This window comes from Malaclemys terrapin, chromosome 9 (assembly GCF_027887155.1).
Source record: "Malaclemys terrapin pileata isolate rMalTer1 chromosome 9, rMalTer1.hap1, whole genome shotgun sequence".
In the NCBI taxonomy this organism is placed as follows: domain Eukaryota; kingdom Metazoa; phylum Chordata; order Testudines; family Emydidae; genus Malaclemys; species Malaclemys terrapin.
The window spans coordinates 81,136,061-81,163,339 of NC_071513.1; the positions used below are offsets into that span (position 1 = coordinate 81,136,061).

A 27,279-nucleotide genomic window follows, 5' to 3' on the forward strand; every position below is an offset into this window, starting at 1 on the left:
AGTGCAGAAGGTGGGGGCCTGCAAGGATTCTAAAAAATTAATACTGGCCACTCCAGGCTGGTATTAAACTCTCAAGGTTACAGCTTTTCTCTGACTTTGGATGGGTCGATGCTGCCACCACCCAAGTGCAAAAAAACACCTTTTGGGGACTCAGGAAGGCACACTTGGGAATTCCTTCCTATGGAGTACCCTCAAGCCCTTTCACCCTCCTCCCCCTCCCAGGGAAGGGCTGAGAAAGAAAAACAAAGGAAATCAGCTGTTACCACCAGCTAATTCAACAACATGTACACAAACCTCTTAGGACACACAAAAGAGGTAAATTTTATTAAAAACAAAAAGAAAAAATACATCTGGAATTTAGGCTATTGCTAGATTTTAAGAGAGCAAATATAATAAATTAAGCATCAAGAATGGTTTTCTTGAGGTTAATGGTTACAAGCAAAACAAAAGCATTTGGGGGTTAGCACAGAGGAGTCCACAAGCCTTACAGAAATAAAAGAGATAAACCTAATCACGTCTTCCTAGACATTTCCTGATCTACTTACATATTTGGGGTTTCAAATAAGTAGTTTCTACGTATGACTGGATGATTTTTCATACCTGGCGCAAGTTCTTACAGCATAGTTTCAGCCCTGTCCCTGCTCTCCGGGTGAACAACCCAAACAGATAAAAGGAGTCTTGTTTCCATTTTAAAAAAGTTCTAGTCCTTCCGTTGTCTCTTTTGGTCAGGTGCTCACTCCCTTCCTTTTACCTATGGACTTTTTAACCCTTTACAGGTAAAGCAAGTAGAGAACAGCTACTAAAAGGGATTTTATAGCTAACTAACTGGCTGGGTGTCCATAAAAGGGAGCTCTCCCCACCCCTTTCATTTATCACACGCCCCCCCAAATCACAGATGGTGCTGATTTCTTCCTGGAGATTTAGGAAACAGAGTTAATAAGATACATGCACCTCTAATTTTACTACTAATTACATGAAGAACTAAACAGTATTTTTCACATTTCAATGACTACAATGACTTAGAATACAGGGACATTTTTACCCGGCTGATTCTTGGAAACCTTCCCAGAAGAGTGCATCAACCACTTTGTTAGAGTTGTATTTCAAAACCAAAGTCTTGAAATGTGTTGTATTTCAAAATCAAAGTCTTGAAGAAGTCCACCAAAGAAGTCCACTTCAGTGCAGCATGGTCAGTTTGCAGGTGGAAATGCCGTCCCCAAATGTATGGGCGTAGCTTCTCCAGATCATACACAATGGCGTAACATTCTTTTTCTGAGACTGACCCAGTGGCTTTCCCTCTCAGAAAATTTTTTGCTGAGAAACACGACAGCATGGAATTGTTGATTTGGTCCTTCCTGCATTAAAATTGCTTGTACACCATGCTCGGACGCATCTGTGGTTACGACGAACGGTTGGTCGAAGTCTGGGGCCCTTAGTACAGGGTCAGACGTAAGGGCTGCCTTAAGCTGGTTAAAGGCTTTTTGACACTTCTCAGACCCCTGAACTGCATTTGGCTGTTTTTTTCCTGGTTAGGTCTGTCAGTGGGGTGGCAATTTGGCTGTAGTGTGGTACAAATTGTCGGTAATACCTGGCCAAGCCCAAGAATTGGACTTGCTTTTTTGACTTAAGGACAGGCCAATTTTGGATAGCATTTACTTTTTAGCCTGTAGGGGGTTGATAGTTTCTTGACCCACCTGGTATCCAAGATACGTTACCCTGTTTAGGCCTATTTGATATTTTTTGGCCTTAACGGTTAATCCTGCCTCCCTTATGCACTGGAAGACAGCTTGGAGGTTTTTCAGGTGTTCTGCCCATGAATCTGAGAATATAGCCACATCATCAAGGTAGGCAACTGCAAATTCCCCAAATCCAGCCAGAAGGTTGTCTACCAGTCTCTGGAAGGTGGCGGGTACATTTCACAGTCTGAAAGGGAGCACATTAAATTCATACAGCTTTATGTGATGAAGGCTGACCTTTCCTTGGCTGGGTCACCTAGCAGCATTTGCCAGTACCCCTTAGTTAAGTCTAAGGTGGAGATGAACTGGGCACGTCTCAGTTTCTCCAATAGCTCATCTGTGCATGGCATTGGATAGTTTTCTGGGTGAGTTACAGCATTTAGCTTACGGTAGTCCATGCAAAAGCGGATTTCCCCATTGGGTTTAGGAACCAGAACCACTGAAAAGGCCCATGCCCTCTCAGAGGGGCGGATTACACCCATCTGTAACATGTCCTTGATCTCCCTTTCTATTGCGGTTTTGGCTTGAGGAGCCATCTGGTAGGGTGTCCATCCTGGGGTGGCTGAAAACATTGGCGCGAAGCTGGTGCATAGCTCCTGGATTTGCTGTCACTGCTTATGCCCAAGAGTTATGGAAAGGCTCACCTCTTCTACACCACTGTTGCTTTTTCCTTCATAGTAGACTCCTTCAGGCCACTCAGCGTCATCTCTCTCCTGGGCTGTAAACTGGAGAACCTTGATTTTTTGGGAATAAATGGGCTTTAGAGAATTAACTTTGTGGCCATAAACAAGTTCAAAGGGTGAAAACCCCAAACTAGGACGTGGTACAGCCCTGTAGGCAAAGAGCAACTGCTGCAACACTAGGTTCCAATCAATGGAGTCCTCATTCATTAATTTACGTGTCATGGCCCCCAAAGTCCCATTAAACTTCTCCACTAGGCCATTTGTTTGATGGTGGTAAGGGGTGGCAACCAAGTGGTTCACCCCATGAGCTTCCCAAAGATGTTTCATGGTCCCTGCCAGAAAGTTAGTTCCCGAATCCGTAAGGATGTCGGCGGGCCAACCTACCCTGGCAAAAATGTCTGCCAATGCCTGACTCACGCTTTTAGCCCTGGTGTTGCTTAGAGCTATTGTTTCCGGCTACTGTTTCAGGCCATCGGGTGGCAAAATCCATGAAGGTCAGTATGTACTGCTTTCCTGTGGGTGTCTTTTTAGGGAAAGGACCCAGAATATCCACAGCTACATGCTGAAATGGAACCTCAATTATGAAGAGTGGCTGGAGAGGGGCTTTGACCTGGTTTTGGAGCTTTCCCACTCTCTGGCACACCTCACAAAACCAGACATAGGTAGAAACGTCCTTGCCCATTCCTTCCCAGTGAAATGACTTCCCCAAATGGTCTTTGGTCCTGTTTACCCCAGCATAGCCACTAGGGTGATCATGGGCTAAGCTCAAGAGCTTTTCCCTATACTTAGTTGGAACTACCAACTGTCTCTGAGGATGCCAGTCCTCGTTGTGCCCACCAGAAAGGGTTTCCTTGTATAAGAGTCCTCCTTCTACAACAAACTTGGACATATTGGAAGAGTTGAGAGGCGGTGGGTTGCTCCATGCCACCATCCAAGCTCCCTTGATGCTTTCATCCACTTCCTGCTCTGCCTGGAACTGCTCACTTGATGCTGCAGACATTAGTTCCTCACTGGGTTGTGGACTTGGGCTTGATCCGATGCAGGTGATGGGGTTGTCTCCATCGATTACGAACCACTTTCCGCTGGTGCACTAGGTTGTATTTCAGGCTCCAGTTGAGCTTCTCGCGCCGGTTTAGCTGCTGTTGCAGGTGCAGGCTCTGTGGTGCCCTTTGGTGATGGCTCCGCTGACTCTGGTGGGGTTGCAAGCACGGGCTCTGGTGCTGACTGCTCTGCCAGTTCCAATCCTTGGGCTGGTTCTGGCTGGATCCCAGGAACTTGATCTACAACTGCTGCCATAGACTTTGGTCTGGGGTTTGGTTCCACCACCTCTGGCTGGGTCCCTGTAGGAGGCTCAGGAATGGAATTAGGTGTGGAGGCCTGTTTAGCCTGGCTGCAGGTGACCATCCCCACCCTTTTTGTTAGCCTCACATGGTTGGCTAAGTCTTCTTCCAGCAGCATGGGAATAGGATAATCGTCGTAGACTGCAAAAGTCCATATTCCTGACCAGCCCTTGTACTGGACAGGCAACTTGGCTGTAGGCAAGTTAAAAGGTTCCATTGTCACTTGGGCCTCTGGGTCAGTGAATTTGGGGTCCACCAGGGATTGGTGGATAGCTGACACCTGTGCTCCAGTGTCTCTCCACACAGTAATCTTCCTCCCGCCCACACTCAGATTCCCTTCACTCTCAGGGTATTTGCAAGGCATCTGGGCCAGAAGGCTCTTGGTGGGACTCTGGGGTGATGAGTTGCAGTCTGCTGGTGGTCTTGGGGCAGTTCGCCTTCACATGCCCCAACTCCTTACATTTGAAGCATCGGCCAGCTGACTGTGGGCTGGGGCAAGGTGGGTGGTTGGAGAGTGGGGTGGGGAGATGAGAGGGCATCTGGGGTTTCCCTGGCTGTGTGGAGGGCTCCTCCTTGCGAGATGGGGCCTTGGGTTGACTCTAATGGTGGGGTGTCATCTCAGGTTGCCCCTTCTGGTATCCACACCAACTGCTACTGGCTTTCTTCTCCGCCACCTCCACCCATTTGGCTCTAATCTTCCCCACTTTGATTACAGTTTTGGGCTTCCTATCTAGGAAGTACCTTTCTATTTCCTCAGGAACACCCTCTAAGAACTGCTCCATTTGTATTAGGAGAGACAGATCTTTCAGCCACTTAACATTTGCTCCAGATATCCAGGCATCCCAATTTTTTACAGTGTGGTAGGCATGTCTGGAAAATGCCACATCTGGTTTCCACCTTAGGGCTCTGAACTGCTGATAGGATGGGGCTAATACTTGAGCATGCCCAATTCTGTTTTTTTGTTTAAAAAATGTGTTCTGGTTCATGTGTTTTTTAGGCATTTCAGCTGCCACCTCTGCTAAGGGTCCACTGAGTTGTGGCCTCAGCTCCACCATATCCTGGTTTGTAGGGATGTTGTACCCAAGGCAGGGCCTTTCAAAATTTTCTAAGAAGGCCTCTATCATCGCCTACCTTGTATGTGGGGAATTTCTTGGAATGGGGAGCTGTACTTGGAGAAGGACTGTTAGGGCTACCTGATTGATGCAGCTTAGCCTTTTACAGCTCTAAGCGCTTTAGTTCCACTTCCAAGCACTTTGCCGGTCTCTGGAATTTAGGCTATTGCTAGATTTTAAAACAGCAAATATAATAAATTAACATTAAGAATGGTTTTCTTGAGGTTAATGGTTACAAGAAAAACAAAAGCATTTGGGGGTTAGCACAGAGGAGTCCACAAGCCTTACAGAAATAAAAGATAAACCTAATCACATCTTCCTAGACATTTCCTGATCTACCTACATATTTGGGGTTTCAAATGAGTAGTTTCTACGTATGACTGGATGATTTTTCATACCTGGTGCAAGTTCTTACAGCATAGTTTCAGCCCTGTCCCTGCTCTCCGGGTGAACAACCTAAACAGACAAAAGGAGTCTTGTTTCAATTTTAAAAAGTTCTAGCCCTTCCATTAGCTCTTTTATCATCTCCTCACAAAATCAGCAGCAAAAGCTGTATAAAAACAAAGGGCAAAGAAGTCTGAGAAGAGATAAAAGGAAGTATGTGGCTAATATTGCCAAAGAAGCTGAAGCAGTTGCTGAATGAGGTGGCAGAAGAACAGTTTATCAACCAATAAGTTTCTACCAGCTGGAGGACCTGGTTAGGGATAAACAAGGAAAGACCTGAACAGAAAAAGAACAAAGAATGATGGGCAGTGCACTTTTCAGAGGTGCTAAACAGAACACTGTAAGAAACTGTTGACTGAAAGAATGTTAACACCTAGAACCAGACACTGTAACATCTCACATCACAAACAAATGGAAGATGCAATAAAAGTTAAAACCTGGGACAACAGCTGCAGGTGAAGACCAAATCACCAAGGAAGTGAAAGCTTGTGATGAGACTACGGATAAAAATCATTGAACTTTTCACAGTATACAACTGGAAAAAGCTTCCAGAACAATTGAAAAATAGCTTTAAAGTCAGAATACCAAAGAAAGGTGACTTAAGTAACTGCAATAACTGGTGAGGTATTACATTCATTTTTAGTGATCGGCAAAGTCTTCCGCATCATCTTAAATAGGATAAAGAAAGCAGTTGAGGGATAGCTGAGGGAAGAGCAAGCTAGATTTTGACCTGGAAGGTCATGGGCTGACCAGATTTTCATTTTAAGAATAATCACTGAAGAGCACATCGAGTGGCAAAACCCATTCATCGTACAGTTTAAGAAAACATTTTACAGCCTCCATTGTGATTCACTTTGCAACATCTTGAAGTGTTATGGTATGCCAATAAAAAGACTCATCATTAAGGCTTTTTTAAAAAATCCAGATGCAGCTTGCAGTTAAAGCAAATGCAGACTTAAGCACATGGTTTAACATACACACTGGTGTCAATCAAGGATGCACTGTCCTGTTTGGTATTACCATTGACTTTATTATCAGAAATAGAATAGACAGATACAACATAGGCATCACATAACTTAACAGTAGACTAGGAGATTTGGATTTTGGTGACAACATAGCTCTAAGTGACAGGTCAACCAACATACAAGCAAATACCAAAACACTCTCCAGTATTGCGAAATATGAAATTATGAAAAAGAAAATTAATGAGAATTTCAGTAACTGTCAACTCAAACAGTAAGTTAGAAGGCAAAGGAAAGCAATTCGTACACCTTGGCAGTAACATGCAAGTCCATGGGGATATCCAGAAGAAAAGAATGTCACAACTTGGCTAGATGGCAGCTGAATTCACAAGATTAGGTCATCAAAAATCTCCAATTTAAAGACAAAAGTACAAATCAACTCAAATTTTATTTCTACTTTAACATATGGATGTGAAAACTGGAAATACACCAAAGGCATGGACAGATGTTTAATTCCTTGAAGAAGATAGTAAATATGAAAAGGAATGAATTTATAACAAATGCTGAGATTCACCAGAAAGTTCAATAACTGATCTCCAAAGTTATCTAGAAAAGACAGAAATATCTAGCATGTGTTAAGAATAAAACCAGAGGTCTGCCATAGCATTGGGCAGCTGGTGGAACATGTGAATGGGTCCAGTTGAAAGAATCCCTCCACTGAACAGTACTTCAAGGGAAACCATATGAGACTTAACAACATAGAGGACATGCAAAGTGTAGCACTGGTTGGAAATTTTGACCAAAAAAAAGTCAAAAAACACTGATTAGTCAAAACAGAAATTTTGTGGAAAAGTGTCAGTTTTGGAAGAACTCACATCAGAGAAAATTCTCAGGTCTAGGGTGGAAATTCTGGTGAAAACCAGAGAGAGAGGCTGCAGAATAGCCCATAGCTGAGTGGGTAGGATACTCATGTGAGATGTGAAACACCCAGCTTCATATCCCTCCTCTGAGTTAGGTTCAAATCCATGTTCTGCCTATGTCTCTCACAGCTTAGGCGAGTGCCCTAGTTACTGGGGTCTCTTGTGATTTTCACAATTTTTTTTTTTTTAAAGTTCTCATTTTTGTTCCAAGAGAAAGAAAACAACGTTTCCAACAAACCTTGAATTTTTTTGTGAAACAGAATTTGTGTTTTCCAGCTAGTCCTAGCAAAACACAACTCAGGGTAGGTAGGGATGGCTGAGATTTGTTCATGCCCCCAAACAATGTGGGAAAGAGTTAGATTCAGAAATTCATCAAGCAACTTCAGGATTTTAAAGTGTTTGTGGTATATATTAGTGTGTACTCTCTCAGTGAATAGCTGATTCACTGTACCATACATTAAAATGTACATCTGACCAAGTAAATGAAAAGGCAATTTTAACGTAAATCAAATGCATGGGAAAACAGTCATTCAGATATAAGAATAGTGCTACAAGCAAACCTTCAAAGTAGGGATTTTGTTTGTTTTTTTTAAACAAAAAGCAAAACTCAGACTTGAGTTTTGAAACAGTTTCATCTTACATTCTTAGCAATACTAGTGGACCAGCCTAGGAGTACTTGCAGAATGTGACATTCAGCAAGTGACATTGGATGCAACTTGAGTAGAATACAGAGAAAGTAGTAAATGCGGGGAAAATAGGTTTTGTGCATTTTGTTCATAAACACTGAATTTACACATTGTACAGTTCATGGGGCTGGAGACTGACGCTCTTCCTCTATTTATAGTCCAGGAATACAATCCGAAGAATACCATGCTGTTCTTTGAATCTCGCAATGAATGCACTAGCTTTCAAATAAGTTTCCAGCTGGCCAGGAGCTAAAGAATTTTTTTCTAAATGTAAGGACCACTGACCTGGAAACCAAATGCCACTGTGCATGTGGGATGAAATAAAACCAGTGGCCAGAAGAATCCACCATGTATTCCATGTGTTTCCCAAAGCAGAGCAGCTCTTGATACTCTTAAAAGTAGGATTTAGTGGATACGTGGGCTGGGAACATATATACTTGTTTTATCTGGATCTGTAACTTATTTTCCTAGTGTTGCATTTTTCTAATGGATCAGTAAGTACAGAACGTCAAACTCCCTCATCTCTCCTTGAAATTTTAATCATCAGCACAAGCCTGCAGGGAGAGGCACTTGAGGTTGAGCACCAGTGATATGAGAGGAGGGAAGCTGGCAGGGCATTCTCTGCAGTTCCCTCCTTCCACTGGTCTGTAGGCCCAGTTTATCAACCTTCAGGGAGTACTCCAGAGGGGTGATTTGTGAGATTGAGTAGTGAGTGCGGACACTCTTGCCCCCTCTTCCCGCCTTTTTAAAGTCTTCCTTGTGTATCTACTATGGCGAGCTAGTTGTTGTAATGCATATTTTTATATGGATGTCAGGGCACCCAAAGTTTAATATGAGCAATTTTTGTATATAGTGTAAGTGGAAAGAGTACAGTTTCCAATAAGTTAGATTTGTTTCATGATGGCAACAATACAAAAAGCTAGACATGTTTATCTGTCATGTTAGAGTTAATGCAAATCCTTACATCCCACTAGGTAAGGATATGTTGTGTAGGATTTGCATTTTTTAAAAATGAACTGAGACTAAAGACTGATACACTGTTTTAGGTCAATTTTCTTCAAGGTAAGGCTGGGAATTCCCTAACCCAACATGTGAGGACGCGCTAAATCCTAAAGAAGGCAAGTGTGTCATCACTTAAGGGAGGATTCACAAAAGGAATTCCAAATAGCATATTGCATTCAAACATGAAACAGAACTAGTAATATAACAAGTGTAGCTTTAGCAAAAAAGCATTTAATGCAACATTATGTATGCCTTACATTTACTCCATTTTCTAAAGGAAAATTTAGAACGTAACTAATCTGGCACAGTTTATTCCTGCCATGATTTTTATCTACCATAAGTCACTGCCTTATTCTGACATTTCAGTCAATACTGATCACTGGGTACAAAGGGAAAAGCAAGAGTGATGGAATAATTGGGATGAAGGAGGGAGAAAAGTGTTCTGAAGATTATTTTGATTCTTACCACTGTACACTTTAACAGCTGCTTTGTCTAGAAATTGGAGGTAGTTTATATTTAAATATGAAATAGTTACTTTCAGTTGAAAGTTTTGAAAGAAAGATGCTGCTTGGTTTGAACCCCTTTCAACTAGACCTGATTACTTTCCCCCAAAAAACCTTAATGTGATATTTTCCATGGACAGCAGGAACATCTGACGAATTAGTACAATATAACACAATATTTTGAATTTTACACACCTTTTCCTTGAAAGAGTTACAGTTATAAAGAAGCCAAGTATAGACAGGACAAAATAAACCACATACACTAATGGACACCGACAGCATTGCACTGTCATATTTAAAAAGCTACATTCAACATTGGATGCCATGCACCTACAGCCATTATAAACTACTGAAATTAACTGCTCTTCAGTATGAGTGGAATTACTGAGTTGCCCTAAAAAGTCTTTTATCTAGTTAGACAAAAAGCTATAAAATAAAAGGAAACAAGTGAAAGTGTCATCTTCTCAAACACCAACATAATAGTGTCAACTGTAACGTTCATTCTGAAATCGAGAGGCATAGTTTCTGGGACTTTCATTCTCTTGTGTTGTGATTAGGTCTATAATGGCTGTCAGCACTGCAGTGTCCCTGGATTTAGTGTCATTCCAGTCCACAGGGTGTGGGTTTTCAATTTTTTCTTGTAGAAGATCATCCAATTCTCCTCTTAAATCCTGTAATAAGAAAATTTGTTGGAATAAAAATAGACACAAGCTAGAAAATTATAGTTTAACACTACTATGCAAGTTATTAAAAATCATGTGGACCCTAGGTGTACAAGTATCTTTCATCCTGCTATAAATAGCCATCATACCCCTCATGACAGCCATAATATCCAACTAATTTCAACACTGTCACTTAAAAGATCAAAAGCTGCTTTTAAAGTAAGCAAAGAGACAAGGTGAGTGAGATAATATCTTTTATTGGATCAACTTCTGTCGATATGTTCAGGTTCTTCTTCGGGAAGAATTGACCTAAAGAAGAGCTCTGTGTAAGCTCAAAAGCTTGTCTCTCTTTCATCAACAGAAGCTGGTCCAATGAAAAATATTACCTTACCCACCTTCTCTCCCTCTAATATCCTGGGACCCACATGGCTACAACAAAACTGCATAGAACAATTGTAAGTAATTGGCAGGTTTGTTCTTCATAATTGACTACAAGGTGATGTTTCTGAGCTATGTCCTCTTTAAAGTAGTATAAATATATGTGCATCTCTGAGTATCTTGTTCTACTGGCCAGTAAAAGGCAAATATTTCCATTAATTCCCACTATTTTCAAGGTTAAGAATTCAATCAACTTAATAAATTGTGATTTTTCTTTTTCTATAGTTACAAGTAATCTCCAACATTAGGACTGAAATACTGAGTAAAAACAATTCACCTTAACTAGATTTCCTATCCTTGCTGGAGACTCAAAGACAATCCATTCATCCACTGCAATGGTATCCTGATCTTTATCCTTCTGGATGGAAATATCTCCTCCAAAGAACAAAAGACAGTATGGAGAGACCTCTGTACAATCATACAGGTAAATCTGTAACAAGTCAAAAGTATTCAATAACACTAAAAAGCATATTAATACATCCAAAATGACATTACTAGATGCTTAATAAAAATAAAAAACATTACCTAAAATGATTTGTTTAAAGTTATTTCAGAATCAATAAATCAACTTAATTTCAATCCTGTAGTGAATGAGTAGTTCAAACACTGTTATTATATAATCATATTTTTTGATTAATGTGAAGAATGAACGTGTTCATGAATGCTAACAAATTTCCCTTAGCACAAAGTTTTGTTGAAGTCAAACAAATTACTTATCCTCTTAGTTAAGGTAGTTGCACGGGAGTCCCAATTAGAGCAAAAAAACTTTCCTTTCCAGATGCACTTAATGGTATCAAGTGAAAGAACAATCTTATTAGAAGCAGCTGTTTTACCATTAGACTTATCCAAAGGTATCAGTACACAATGCACTACATTACAGATGCAAAGTGCTGAACCCAGGTCTCTACCCCAGGGAACTGACAATCTGCAGGCATGTAAGTTCAGAAGAGTACAAAAAAAAAATAAAATAAAAGTTGGCATATTACAGGCAGAATTCTACATTGGCAAAGGCAGGCCCTTCGAAATTTCTCTCAATCCTCAAGAAGCAAACGGAGAGAGATTGACAAATATTAAGTTTAAGACTGTTCCAGAAGAATGGGATGGCATCAGAGGCAAAAATTCTAATGTGGGGAAAGAGAGCCAAGGGGGCTGTCAAAAACAGAAATATGGGCAGAGTAAAGGGAACATGAAGGAGTGCAGAAGGAGTTGTGGGAAAGGTGTAGTAGGGGTTGGAAAGTTAGAAATTGGAGGGAAGCTAAAGAGCAGGAGGTGATTTGTCACACCAGCAGGAAAAGGCATCTCGGGAGCTGAGTTTTGGAGGCATTGAGAGGAGACAGATGGGCACAGAGGAAAGTACTAAGAGCAGAGATGGTCAGCAGTATGAGGTTTCCAGCAGTCAAGCCAACCGCCACCTATGGATTCACGTTAGCTACCAAGCTTCCTGAAGATTCAGGGGGTTTACTTGTGCAAGTACATGACAGGTAGTAATTGCAGCTAATAAGGCTTTCTGGAGTGCCGATTAAAATATTTAAGATAGTGTTTCAATATGAAAAGATTTAAGAGTTGGCATCACAGCAGAGGGTAACGCACTTCTGCTTGAAAACATAAGATACTATTTTTTTAAGAATGTTTTCATAGTCAAGATACTAAGTAGTTGCAATTAATGAGCTAGTTATATACATTTATGAAAGGCAATATTGGCTTGATTTTAACAAAAGTTACCTGTCCACTTTATTATGTCAAATATTAAGTTGTACCAAATGCAAAATGCCGCTTTATGTTTTAAAAAGTTTACTTATTTTAGTTTCAAAAATATATTAACATACAGATTCAGAAAGTAGTAAAAGTGTTCACTTACACTGCTAGTTCTCATCTTCAAGTGATACACAAGCCAGTTATAATGGAATTCTGTCTCTTCCACGTTAACAGATTTAGGATGAATGTTAACTGTTCCATCTGTCTTGGTGCAAACTTTCACCCTTTATAAAAAAAAAGATTTTTCACCAGTTAGAAGTAAATAGATATTCACAGATTCTGAAAAGGTACATCAGTATTTTATCAAAAAATTGATAGTCTTTTCATCAAATTCTGCACTACATTGTTCTAAACTTCTGAAAATAAGTAACATTCAAAAACAGTTTTTACCTTTTCCCATAAAGCTGTACCTCGTTAAAAATGCACATTAGAGGTTAAGCTGTCCCTTGTTAGTGAAGCCAGAATATGGCACCCAGTTTTTAGGCATTTATATCTAACCTTTATTTCTTTCAAAAAGGGAAACATTCATGACATTGTCACCTTCTCTCTAAAGGGAGCACTTATGAGTTTACTTAGAAAGGTTGGCGTACAATGCAAATTGCCAAAAATTTATTGGAAAACATGCAAGTCACCGGCCTATGTAAGCTCTCTCTATAACAAGTAGGGGGATTCAGAAAATGTAGGAATATAGAACAAAATATTTACAGCAATAATTAGCCCAATAATCAAGTAAAAGGGTACTGCATGGATAGCCTATAGGAAATCAAATCCTCTTTCTGAAATTAACTGAGCCCCCAAGGGAACAAGAGGAGGAAAAAACAACTTCAATATGCACATTGCATAGTTATTTTCTTCCTTCTGGAACTCATTATCGTAGAGTTCCAGAATTGAGTACACTTACTTCAGGGCAGTGATTCTCCAAATGTGGTTCATAAAGCCTTGCTTGCTACTGGCCCACAGAAGGGAGTGTTTTACAAAGTGGGCACTGGGGTGTTGGAAAGAGGCAGTCAATAGGAGAACCTCTTGTAAAGTGGTCTGTAGAACAAAACAACTGTTTCAGGCAGCAGTAGAATCCTGCAACTGGGCCAGTGCTGCTCATTTACACTAGCTTAACCTGGTGGCAGAAATGCAGTGCTGCACCATTCTAGTGAGTTGAATGAGGAAGCTCCAGAAAACGATCTTAGGATTGGTTTACCTTTAGTTCTGACTTTGAAAAATGGTAAGGTGGGGGACTCAGTTACTAAAGCTGATCTCCAGCACTTGATCAAGCAGACTAGGTACTGTTCAGGCTGAGTGTCAACAAGAACTGGGTCTTCAGCACCTGGAATGTTGGTCAAAGGTGCACTACCCATGCTATTAATATGAGAAAAATGTAGATAGTAGGAAGAGGTAAGCAAGTGGACTAGTACTGCTGGGGTCTCTTTCTTTCCAACCACTGAAGAGGAAGGGAGAGGATGTAATGTCTCAAGTGTAATTGCAGAGAAAAAACTGAGTCATGCTGTTTCCATATTTGTGACATTACATGTTTATGCAACATTGTCAGGTCATCATTTCAATGATGTATTTGCAGGTCTCCAACTGTAAGTATTGCTGATTTAATTAACTGCATAGTTCACATAAATGAATCCACATCTATGATTAGTTACACAGAAGATTGCATCCAAGTACTTCAAAGATACTGGTTAACACCTAAAAACTACCTATGCAGCAAAGAATTTTAATACAAACATGAGATTAAAGCCTTACATTTTTCTCTTTTTACTAAAGCTTTTACGGATCTTCGCAACTTTTGGATATAAACCAGCACAGATAACTGCTTTGAGTAACTTCTCATTATCTGTAGAAGACAACAAAGTAAATAATGCATTCTACAAACCATGAATTAGTCTATCAAATATCCTCTGTCTTTTTCCACTGTTTACCTGAGTTGGTATTAGATTTGGGATCTCGGGGGTTTTTACTACTCACAAACCCAGCCGCAAGGAGATGTTCAGCAAACTGTCCTTTCATGTTAAGCAGCATCTAGGGTACAATATCACGGTACAACATAACTCTTCTTGAGAATGATGCTCTGTCAAACATTTTTTTCCCCACAAGTAAACATTTCCTGCCACACCACACTACTAAGATAATTACCTGAAGTGTATTTGAAGAGAGAAAATACTCCCAGCAATAATCCTTTTCACTTCTGAAACCACGTCGCCGGACCTCTTCCCAGCCCTGAAAATAGAAACTACTTTCAACTACAGTTCAAAAGGGCACATATTTACTAATATCTATATGTAAAAAACTGAAAAGGGCAAAATGTATAGCTATACTTTTCCCCAAGGGATCAGAAGTGCACCCTTTTATGTTTGATTTTCATGTAATGCAAATAATCTGCCAGGTGAAGGTAATAGATAGTATATAGAAAAAGTAAAATGACATTTTGATTCATTTTTTGTTTTATCAGTCTAGTTGTGCATTGGATATTTATTCGTTAAAAATTAGGACTGAGCTCTAACCTTTGCTTTAGAACTCCACTCACTGCTAACAACAGTTCTTGATGATAATAGCAGAAGCCTGGAGCTAATAGTGCAGCAGGACTTTTAAGTGAAGTATTTCCTTAGTTCTCATTGACACATGGGAAAAGCTAAAGAAAGAATCTCCTCAAGACTGGTGCAGTCAGTCTCCCGAGAGAAAAATTATGGACTTCGCTGATTTTTAAGGGAGGATGAGTGGAAGTAATTAAAACTAAAAAGAAAAGGTTTGATATCCATATATTCAATACAAAGCATTTTATATTTAATAGATATTTAGACATCTGCAACATATCTATGAAGTTACCCTTTCTCCCCACCCCTCCCTAATGCTACCAACAGGGAATTAGGTTATTAGTACTACTATCATCTCAGAAACAAGGTTCTGAAACACAAGCAGGGCAAACACGATTGTGTGAAGAGACCATATAGAAATGCTTTGTGAGTGTACGGGGATGAGATTTGATTTTGAATCAAGTGTTTTGTTTCAAGAGTTCTTCAGTTAAACTGAAAGCACAACTTCAAAGGCTAAGCCAACTGAACTTAAAACAGACTTACTGCAAAAGCATTCACAATAGTTAGATGGTCACTTTTAGTATTCTTTGATAATTCTTTTCTTCTTGCATCTGCTACTTTCTCTTTGCCCTTTAAATAAAAAATAAATTAGAGCATACCACACATCCATGACTCTGGCAAGCTATTATTCTCCCAATTTCCTTTTTTTAAAGTAAGGATAAACATAGCGGTACTCTATGCATGCAAATTAAAGCGACCTCCAATAGCTAACAGCAGCACTCTATTGTGACAGATTGGTGGGCCACACTTATGGAAAACTTAAATTTAGATTGAAGTTTTTAAGCTAAAGTATTTATGCTGCCTCTTACTAATATCCTGCCAAGTTTTAAAATATAAAGAATTTGTTCATTTTATTTGCAATTCTCTTTTTAGATACTTTACCAGTGGAATCACAAAGGGGTCCTTGAAGCTGAGGCTGGCTGCAATTGTGAGTACCGGATCTAAGCAACAGAATAAAGCTCCAAAGAGGATCATTTTTCCAATATGTGGCTCAACTGGCAATCGTGCCAAGTGGACACCCAATGGAGTCAGTTCTTCTTGTCTATCCAAAGCATTCTGTTAGAAAAAGAAACACACACTTCTTGAATTTGGGGGTAGAAGAAGAATTTTTTGAAGACGGGCAATGTGCCTAGTGGAGAAGGGGAAAACATGACAGCCGAAGAAGCAATCAATCTTGAATTTTTTTTAGTTTAATTTATGTATTATTCAATACAGAACATGGAGTGCTAGAATGTCTTTAAGAATGCTACTTTAACAACAATCATCCTTTTATTTAGGCTTTGAAAAGTTTATTGGACAAAGTACTTCTTGAATGTATTGAAGGCACTACCCTAGATGGAAAAGAGTCAACAACAGATTTGAAGACACTTTAAAGTGCTCTTTTCTCAGTGCCCTCCTGTTTTTTTTTTTTTTTACTCCATGTTACCATTCCTACATCTTTTCCCCTTTCTGTTCACCCCTCCTTTTGCTACTAATTTTCTCTTCCCACGGCACTACCAGCTATGCTGCCGAGTTTTTCCTTCTACTTAAACTTGTTCAGAATCCCTCCAACCTGCGAATAAGGTTGTGGATCCTTCCCAATGCTGCTGCACTGCAACTGAACAGGCTGCTTCAATTGATATTTGCAGGTAACAGAAAGTACCAACTGAAAAATCATCAGCACAAGTGTGTCACTAAACCCCATCATCTGAAAAGCAAAGCTACACTTGACAACGGATAGAAAAGTCACTTTGACGTGTCAATCTTACTTTGCTTATTGGCCTCAGTCCCCACTTATGCCTGTGATCCTATTGCCATTCAAGTGGCTGTTCACAATTAGATTCTTCTTTCGAATTACTTTTATTTTCCATGGAAAAATCTCAAACACTTCATTGATCTGGCTAGTCTGGGAAGTCTTAGGTAGACACAGTCATAAGCAGATGGGCACACTTTTCAAGCAGTAGAGACAGGGGAATTAAAGCTCAGCTGGGAAACCTCAAGAAAAGATTGCATAAATGTGAATAATTTAGAAAGTCAAGTTCCTGAAGAGTGACTTAAATCTGGCACAGTAAACATTTTCAATATTTAAAATAAAATTAAAATTATTTCCCCTTTGTTCCTCAGTCACACAGCACCCTGGAAGGCAGGACACTGGTTAGTACCAGACACTGCATACCTCTTAAGGCATGAGAGAAAGTATAGTGGCTCCAGTGCAGTAAAGTATAGCTTGGATGCATAGAGACCCACTAGAAGCTGAGAGGCTCCAATAGCAAAAATGCATATAATGAGCAATGTCTAAATTATCTTATAATAAGGTAACTCAGCAACATTACTCAGTACTGATCTTAGAGTGACTTCTGTAGTTCGATAAGTCAACACACTGAACCTGAACATAACATGTTCTAGCATATGTTTAAGTATTAGTTTACCAGTTCCATTAGATGATTTATGGACAACATCACAGCTTCACGAGATGGTGGATCCATTAGCCTACTCAGAAAATAAGCAATTCCACCAAGCCTTAGAATCTGAAATAAAAGAGATGCAAGTTCTGACAGATATAATTCTGAGTTTTGTGTTACCATTAATTCAGTACACATTTGCAGACCTCTGAGAAGCTACTCCCTAATTTGCAAAGTTACTGATACATCAGAACTTTTTAAGTTTGAATTTCACTAGGTTAGTACTCAGATTTATCAAGTGTTCTTTTATTTTCCTACAATCAGATAAAAATGAAAAGGTATTATTGCAGTCACAAGTTTTGTTTAAGGATACACTCCTCATCTGAGGTACACGACCAGCACTTGTGGCAACAATTGTTACAAGTCACGAACTTCATCATTTTTGCTTAAATTATCTCCATGACTTTACATTTGAGGATGTGTGAGTGATAGCAAATAGTTCAGCCAATTTCCCTGAGAATTGCCGTGTCAAAACTACTAAAGAAACAAACTCAATAAAAGTAATGACACAAAGCGGCAAGCCAGTGAACTCAGTCCGTTTTAATTGTTTTTAGTAAGTTAGGTGACACCCATCTTTAGGGTGCCATGTCTTATGACCTGCTGGTGAATAGGAAGAAAAAAATTCTCTGGCTTGTGGGCATATGAATTCAGGGAAACTGCATAATTCAGATTTACTTTAATAGAGTTTGTCTTTTATTTAATATTAAACCAGGTATTTAGGAGACTTTAGTACAAATATACTTAAAAGTGCGGTCTGTCAAATAGTTTGTCGAAACATCAGTTGTAATCTGTTACATCATGTTATGCTTAGGAACAACCTCAGGCTCAGAGTAAGTTTTTGAGCATAGTACCTAATGCCAAACCCTTCACTCTCTTATCAGCATGGAAAGTTTCTAATATATTAGAACAACTAACCCTAATTAGATAATTACCTTGATTTGTAAACAAAGTTCTTCCAAAGGTGTCCTTAGGATTTCCGGTAATTGATAATCATCCAATAGGCTGGCACGTAGACCATTATATAGATGATAACAGTGACCCGGCTGGACTCTAATATTCAAAATGTGTAAGAAATATTTTGTCTTTCAACAATACTTACAACTACATTGACAGCTTCTCCCAAACACTCAAAATTAATAGTATATTCCCCCCCAAAATCAAAAATTTCCAAAATTCATAGTATATCCCAAAACACTTCAAGGTCTTAAAATAAAGGTATACAAGTTAAAGCGTGTATTCAAAAAAAGCAATTTCAGAGTTTTGAAATACAATGAAGAGCCAGTAAGACAGAAGGATACAAGAGGAATGTTTCAGACAGCAGGAGAACTAGAGAACAACAAACCAACAGCGGCAACATTTTATGAAGGAGCAGTGAAAAGGTTGGAGGGAGAGCACAGACAAGGTCTATAAGCTAGACAACAAGTGCTCCATGTAGTGTTCGACAAGGAAAGCAGTTTTTAAGTTTACAGACAAATTTTTGCTTCAATATTCTCCCAAAGTGTAAAGATGAAGAGGTAACATAAGACTACTAACACCATGGAGTTTGAATATTTCTAGTAGGAGTACTGAATTTTTTAAAAGCCAATCAAGTTAAATAAGAAGTCATTCCCAGAACTATGCCAAAGTCATTCCATCAGTAAAAGAATGAGAGAGTCATAGGCTTATGCTTTATAATGGAAACTGAAAAACAGAATAGAAAGTGTCTTAAGATACACTACTGTAATTTATTAGACATTAAAAGTTCTCAACTTCCAAGGTGAACAAATTTGTTTCCCTTTTAGAGTTTATTGCCATAGAAATTTTCTAATATCGATAGTCATTTCTCTTACCTTCCTGCTCGACCTTTCCTTTGTTTGGCATTAGCTTTACTGACCCACTCTGCTGCCATTGTGCTAATGTTGTTCTGCGTATCAAAGTGAGTTTCTTTTATTTTTCCTCCATCTATAACGTATACCACATCATCGATGGTAATGCTGTCAAAAAGAAGTGGTTTTCTTATCTTTACAGTATGCATAGAAAAGTTAGTCTACAGAGTGCAGGATATACTTTATCTACTTGCAGTATTAGATGATGCATTATATTTACAAACTTCATTGGTGTAATTTTAAGTGCTCTGCAAATACAACAAATGAAACTTACTTGCTGCACATCAAAAAAAGAGAGGGACAATGCTGCACACATTTTATAAACATTCATTTCACATTTCTCTGAAGTAAGGCTAACCACCTCCCGCTCTGCTGAAGCACACCAGCAAGTGTAATATTGTGATAATACTTGGTATCACTCACTAGTAGAGGTCACATTACCACAGAATCATTCTAAAAGGGGCAGATAAGTGGAAGATTTGAGTGTTTTTTTAAAAACACATTTCATATACCAAAAACAGTAAGTTTAATTCTCCAAAACCATGCCATATGCTAAAAGAATTTCTAAAGCTTTGCCATGAACTGAAATTGGCACTTACATGAGCCCCTGTAGATGATCTCCATGCTTCAGCAGGACTCATAGCTGGAACTATCTGGCATAGTTTACATTACATGTTATAAGAAAGTATGGAAGATTTACAGAAGGGTCCTCTAGTTTTAAATAACTATAGAAGGCAATGGACAGAACTTTAGAAAATGTAAGCATGGTAAAAAAGGGGCTACTGTACATTAGCTTAATTTATATGAAAAGTTTGACCAATACTTAAAAAGCTTCAAGCGTCTAATGATGGCATCATGGAAGCTCATGTTTATTGTCTAACTTCTATATTTTCTCAGTTTACAAGTGAAAAGGTGGTTTAACTGTCAGCTCTGCAAACTCAACATGGGATCTTACAGTCAAGTTGTGTATTTTCTTAATCATGGACTATCAATGTTCTGTAGTGGAATGTAGTCGACCGTCATGTTGATAAGCAATGCGAAAAAGAGCCTAACCAGGCCCTGCAGTGGTAACAGGATTTAAATAAAGGGGTAAAAAGCTTGTCAGGAATAGTAAGTAGCTCAGATTAATAATACAACAGATCTGTTCACTGAGTCACTTTATGACCATTCCACAGACCAATCAGCTTCCAATAAAAAGGTCTGAAGATTTAATCAATCTAGTCTAGAATATTTATAAAGAAAAATTCCTAATTTACTGTACCACCTATTTATGAATAACCAAATGCATTTTATTAGAAATATATAACAGTTTTCAATTTTACTTTAATGTTATGATTTAGCATTTATTTTGCAAAAATTGTGTTTGACGAAAATGTGGCTACCTACATAGAAACAAAAATATGTTTTACCTAGTCTCTGCAATGTTGGTAGCAATTACAATTTTCCGTACTCCAGGTGGGGTCTTTTTGAAAACCTGAAAAAGATACATAATTAACAGAAGTAAAACAGACTATTTATCAAAACCAATCAAAGCACAACATCATTTTGAGTGTTTTGCAGGTCTGAACAGTTACAAAACAGATATGAGGACAAGTGTATGTGCTAAATAATGCCATAATCAACACCATGTTCGAAGGTACCTGCAGCAGTGCCATCTGGATAGATAAGCACTATAAAAATACAAATGGACTATTTACTACAAGCCAAAGAGAAATTTAACATTCACTTAGCTTTATTTCAAATTATGCACAGGCTATATTTGAGAAAAAAAAAAAAAACCCAAACCAATTTTATCCGCAAAATCTAGGTGTTTAGAAGATTTCTCTTAAAACAAGAGACATTTATTATAATTTACCAATGTTTACTATAGTTTAACACACAATAAAAGTTAAGAATATTGTAAGTAATTAAACATACCTGCGTCTGGTTAACAGTAGGCATCAGTGAATGCAGAGGTATAATAATGAACCTATCTGAAAGTTAAAACAGTGAACATAATGGTATGCCATGGAAAATTCAATGCTGTACAACAAAACTAAATCATCTGGACACAAAGGATAAAAAAGGAGGTGTTTCTCATTCCTAGTCACCTTTCTTCAAGCTGGCATAAATGCACTTTCCAGTACTTTGGTAATACATCATCAATATACCTAACACTTCTTTTGACCACACCACATCCAGCTAAACTGCATTAGTCTAAATTTTCATTGGAGAAAGAGTATGAAAAACTTACTAAATACAGAATTCTGTCCCTGTCTGAACAAGTCATATCTGTGTTAGGTTGTTCAGGATATGAGCATCTACAATTAAAGGGAAAAAAACCACACACGTTCGTGGGCCAAACAGCAGCATATTAAAATAAGGTTTAGCTAAAATAATGCTGAGGTTTTTGACAAGCATAACTACATGGCAATCATGCAGTTTCTCTTGATAAAGAATTCACTTCTTTCTATGAACAGTTTTCCATTTTGGATGTAGTACAAGTCAGATTCATGTACCATCAGTTCAAGAAACATTTTGATTCAAATGGAGGGAGGGATAGCTCCGTGGTTTGAGCATTGGCCTGCTAAACCCAGGGTTGAGAGTTCAATCCTTGAGGGGGCCATTTAGGGATCTGGGACAAAATAATCTGTGAGGGACAGTACTTGGTCCTGCTGTGAAGGCAGAGGACTGGACTTGATGACCTTTCGAAGTCCCTTCCAGTTCTACATTTCTATGATTAAATGACCACTCAGTTACTGTGAAGGGACTAAGATTCTGAAAACAGGAGGGGGAAGCCTGTTCTATATACACTACATTAAGGGCAGCAGCCTTAAAAATTCTGCTCAAGTGTTAACCTTGAATACAGAGCATTCTGTTGAGATACAGATGTAACACTTTCATTTTAAGATCTTTTTCTTAAGTGCTGCAGGCTTTTGCAATTGTGACAAAATTGTACCTTTGTGTTAGGCCATTTGATTTGGGGATTAAAAAAGTCATATGAAATACTGCAGTTTAATTTAACTGATACCTTATGGAAAAATTACCAGTTTCCATGGAGTTTTTAGAATTTAACACACATTTCTAATGAGCTGAATTATGTGATCAGTTGCATCTTCAATCCATATTCTATCACATGCTTTGTTCAGGTTCCACATTAACATATAAGCAATACTACAGAGAACATAGGTGGCTTCTGCTGGCAATGCAGTACTGGCTGGTTAATGACAGATGAAGTGCTTAGCAGGAAGCTGACTGATTGTCAGCATTGAATATATGAGCCAATGGCCTTCTGGTTAGTCAACAGCAAAGTCAGCAAAAAGAAGAGAACGGCGGGAGTCAGCCATAGGAAAAAATTTTAAACCATTGTCTTTGGTTTAATTCTAAAAATCATAGCATCTATTTATTGTGGCTCTCTAAGCATATCTGTGCTGTAACATCTGTATCTTTAGGGTAATTTTAAGATTTTGAATAAAAAGGAAACTGGTAAGATCTGTGGAACAGAACTTGCTGTATTATATTCGAGACTGGTTAGCACAACTTGAGAGCTTCTAAATATGCAAAAAACAAAAAATCATTTAGCATCAATTCTGCAGATACTTGATTGAAAGCATTTGCAATATACCAAGAGTGGTGTTTAAGAGATCATCTATCTTTATTGTTTTATCTATATCTAGTATCAGATGTAGCAACAATTTGTTGCTGTGGAAATTACCATCTTTGGTATTATCACTTGAGGTAGGAATAAGCAGCAGAAACAGATATACTCCATATGTGTGTTTTTATATAATGGTAGTTTGTACACCCATACTCTTGTGATAACTTACAAGTCCAGAAGTGAATACTTTATATATAGGCATGGCTAAATTCAATTTTAATTTTTTTTTTAATTTCAATGGATAATATCAATGTTTTAAAGTATATTTTCAATTTCTAGAAATTGAAATTTTTCACAGATGCAGGAATTATTGGGGGGCAAACAATAGGGGTTCAGACAACTATTTAATGAGTAGATGAGACTCAAAAAAGTTAAAGCTTTATAACTATTAAAAATCAAATTGTCAACATCACATCAAAATATACAAATTAAATATCCTTAAATCAAACTCTAATAAGTCCTCAAGCAGCATTTTTCTTACTTTGCCTATTTGTCAATTTCATTTGTCATCGATGAAAATATTTTTTAGTTGGTTTGTGGATGTACCATGAAATCAATAACAACAACAACAAAGAGTCTGGTGGCACCTTAAAGACTAACAGATTTATTTGGGCATAAGCTTTCGTGAGTAAAAACCTCACTTCTTCGGATGCATAGCAGAGTCTGGTGGCACCTTAAAGACTAACAGATTTATTTGGGCATAAGCTTTCGTGAGTAAAAACCTCACTTCTTCGGATGCATAGCTATGCATCCGAAGAAGTGAGGTTTTTACTCACGAAAGCTTATGCCCAAATAAATCTGTTAGTCTTTAAGGTGCCACCAGACTCTTTGTTGTTTTTGTAGATACAGACTAACACGGCTACCCCCTGATACTTGACAACATGAAATCAATGTTTATAGATAAAGTATAGATAAAATCTCATCCTTCTAAGCCTATTAATATACCAGTCCACTTCAATACTTAGGCTATGTCTACACTGCAATTAAAAAACCATGGCTGGCCCATGCTGGCTGGCTTGTGTCAGCTGACTCGGGCTAAGGGGCTGTTTAACTGAGGTATAGACCTTCCAACTTGGGTTGGAGTCCGGGCTCTGGAACACTCATCTCACAGGGTCCTAGAGCTTGGTCTCTGTGAGATGGGAAGGTCCCAGAGCCCAGGCTCCCATCTGAACATCTATACCGCAACTAAACAGCCCCTTAGTCCAAGTCAGCTGACACAAGTCAGCCACAGGTTTTTAACTGCAGTATAAACATACTGTCAGTTTCCTTCAACAATTCATCTTGTATCATAGACAGAAGAACGATTTGAAGAAGCAACACTTCCCAAACCATTGGTATCTAAAGCACAGGGCAAACAGTTCAGTGTCAGGAGGGAAATAAAGGCATCACTGGGGATGGGAATATAATAAAGCTTCCTAGGAGAAACAAGTTTTAAAGGAGTTGTCAACAGCAAAGGGGAAGGAAGAAAGGAAAGTTCATATTTGGATAGAGATGGACCATCCAGGAGAGTTCTGTGTATGAGAATGGACAGAAGGAGGGAGATGTGGGTTTAGAGTCATCAACGTGGAGATGGAAACTCAACCATGGGAATAAGTGTCACTGGCAAGATCTTTGGATGAACGACAATACAAAAGTGCAAAGATATCGTATATATAATGATAAGCACAGAGAGGAGGGAGCTAGGAAAAGAATAGAGGGATGCCAACAAAGGTGGGGGAAGCTGATGAACCAGAGAAGTTGCTAAGGAAATGGTCACGAAGAATAAAATACTGTTCTCATAATTATTTTTTACCTGACTTAAACATGACTTGTGACATCAAGAGGTCATGTAAAGTGCTAATATTGTCCCAGCCTGGGAGAAACACCAGTATTGCACCATCCTATATATGAATGGAAAAAAAGATTAAATTACACAAACATACAAATGTTGAGTAGTATCTTGGATGGATGACATTTAACTTGAGACACTACTGAATCAAATATTCCACAAAATTTTATGAACTTGTTTTTAAACAGGAGTGACTGTATAAATTTTATCTGGATTTTAAAAAGATTCCAATGGAAATCTGATTTAAAAACGTTCTTCTGTAGTGTTTGCAATCCAAAATATTGTAGCTTTGCACTAGTTTGAGAAACTGACAGTGCAACTAAATAAGAGAACTATAAACAAGTTTATTTTAATTTTCCAAACAAAAGAATGCAAAGCAAGCAGCACAAACAGCAAAAAGGTTTTACTCTCAGGTTTTAATTATTTGTAACATATGAAATCTGATATTTATAAATATTTGTTTGATACCTTATTTTAAAGGGATTGTCAGGTAACAGTCAACAAATGTGCTGCTTGTCCAAAGAAGGCAGAATTATTCCATGGTCCACTTATTTCTTCCGATAATTAACTCACATTACAGTGCTTGATATTTGTTACACTGTCTCAAGTGTAGAACCTTTTTGACAATGTATATAAGTAATTGAAATATCTTTTTCTCAGAATTTCATTAGGGATTTTAATCTCTAATGTATGCCTGCATATTCCATGACATACTTTCTCAAATAAAAACCAGGAGAATTAAACTTGAATTCTAAATATGATTAATTAAAGAAAAAACAAGGATTACCACACTCAATCAGACCCAATGGCAATCTAGTCTGGTATACTGCCTCTAGCAGCAGCAAAAGCATGATGCTGAGGAGGTAAGCAATAGTAAGAATTTAAGTCCATTAATTTTTAAGCAAACAAAATATAACTGATTGTGTTAGATGTGTAATTAGGCACATACAGAGGTGTAATGGGCTAATGTAAATCCAGGACGAACTAAAAAAATACAAATGCTGTATTAAATATTAATACTAAGTTTATAGTTTACAAGTTAACAGCCTTAAAACAGCCGGGACAAGAGCCTCCTAGTTGTATGTGTAGTAAACATCTGAACTATTATGACACCATTAAGTTATAATAATTCACAGGCTTCACTGCATCAACATTTTTTAATGTATCTGTTTACCCAGCTGAAATAATTTAAAGTCTATCTGCCCAGCACATGATACTGTAAAGAAGTAAATTACAACTCAAAACAGTACAGTTAATTTTTCTACCCATTTGTCAACAAAAAGCAAGAAGGTGGAAGGCTGGTGATTTACTTTTATGTTCATGAAGTTTCCAGGCAGTGTTTTTAAAGTGATTTTTGCACAATTAAATTCTTCACTACATTCTTTGATTACTACACTACTGATGTTGATTTTGACATACACTGAGTGCAACAATGAATTTAAAGATACCAACTGGCAATAAATTCATTTAAATTTTATGCTACCTTCCATCAAAAGACTGCAAAACACTTCACAAATCATTTATTAAGCCTTAATATCCAATTAAACTATTACCCCCACTTAACAGATGAGAAAAAACAAGTTGCGTCAGTGTCAGAACTAGTAGGAGAGCTCTGTGCTTTATTCACTAAACAATGCTCCCTGTCTAGGTAATAAGAGCTACGTAATATGGTTCAGTAGTTATCACTAAGAGAAGCATGAATTTTTAGGGTAAGATTTTCAAAGCTGCTATGAAGATTTAAATGCAAACTCTTGTCAATGGCCCCTATTCAAAGGCACTTATGCACATGCTTACTTTAAGCACATGCTTAAATCTTGTTGATTCAACAAGGCATGTGCTTAAGTGCATTCCTGAATCAGGGCCTTAAATGAAAATTATGCACCTAAAGCCTACAGGTGGTTTTGAAAAATCTCAGCCTCAATTTAGTGATGTAATCCCAAATAATTTCCATCTATGTTTTGACATTTTTAGTGACTGCTGACCACAATGCAGAATTTCCTGAAATGTGGTGTCATGTTCTAACATTGTATCCTTTTCCCATGGCTGTTAAAATAGATCACACCTAATATTTCTATTGTAACACTACTGTTAGCAGAGAAGAATCTTAACTTAAATATTTTATTTGAGTGAGTGATTTTGTAAAGAATATAAATCCAATGGGAACATGTACAAGCCCATATAAGGCTTTTGTTCTTTAGATACGTAGCTCCTAGTGGGAGGAAAAACAGTTTGCTACTCAATATGACCTGAGAACATTTATAGGATTGATTGTTAGTGGCAGATTTTTGGTTTCAGCATAATAATTCAAATCTATAATTACAATCAAGCTTTGTGAAAACTGTTAGACAGCATGAGTCAAGTGATTTAGCTAGAAAGAAAATTAACTTATTTAAATACGTTATGCAAATCATACAGAAACTCACCTCTTCTTCTAGGACAATGTATCTGATAAGTGCTGCTATAAGGTCAAGATCAATCTTGTCATCATCCATCATTTCTAATGCATCTATAGTACCTGCTGAATACCTATAGATAATGTGTGTACATAATGACAAGTCTTTAAGAAAAAACAAACAAACATTCACTCATTTCAAGTGTTTCTATTACAAGGCTATTGCAATTTGACAGCAAAGAAAATGCAGTATTCTTGTATGATATAGTAAGTCTTGTT

The 27,279-nt window shown here is 38.1% G+C and overlaps 1 protein-coding gene across 1 annotated transcript in view; it reads right to left on the reverse strand.

Moving 5' to 3' along the window:
• Nucleotides 1-9,096: 9,096 nt before the first annotated feature.
• Nucleotides 9,097-27,279, reverse strand: part of DHX36 (DEAH-box helicase 36) — a 32,256-nt gene continuing 14,073 nt past the window's right edge. The window contains exons 11-25 of the mRNA XM_054039585.1: nt 27,032-27,134; nt 24,573-24,660; nt 21,061-21,116; nt 20,553-20,617; nt 19,108-19,251; nt 18,211-18,328; nt 17,246-17,344; nt 15,720-15,893; nt 15,321-15,407; nt 14,380-14,463; nt 14,166-14,265; nt 13,990-14,080; nt 12,347-12,467; nt 10,766-10,918; nt 9,097-10,059 (exon numbers count right to left, since the gene is read on the reverse strand). Of these exons, the coding sequence (XP_053895560.1) occupies nt 9,874-10,059; nt 10,766-10,918; nt 12,347-12,467; nt 13,990-14,080; nt 14,166-14,265; nt 14,380-14,463; nt 15,321-15,407; nt 15,720-15,893; nt 17,246-17,344; nt 18,211-18,328; nt 19,108-19,251; nt 20,553-20,617; nt 21,061-21,116; nt 24,573-24,660; nt 27,032-27,134 (1,669 nt within the window). The 3' untranslated portion in view covers nt 9,097-9,873. The remainder of the gene's footprint in view (nt 10,060-10,765; nt 10,919-12,346; nt 12,468-13,989; nt 14,081-14,165; nt 14,266-14,379; nt 14,464-15,320; nt 15,408-15,719; nt 15,894-17,245; nt 17,345-18,210; nt 18,329-19,107; nt 19,252-20,552; nt 20,618-21,060; nt 21,117-24,572; nt 24,661-27,031; nt 27,135-27,279) is intronic.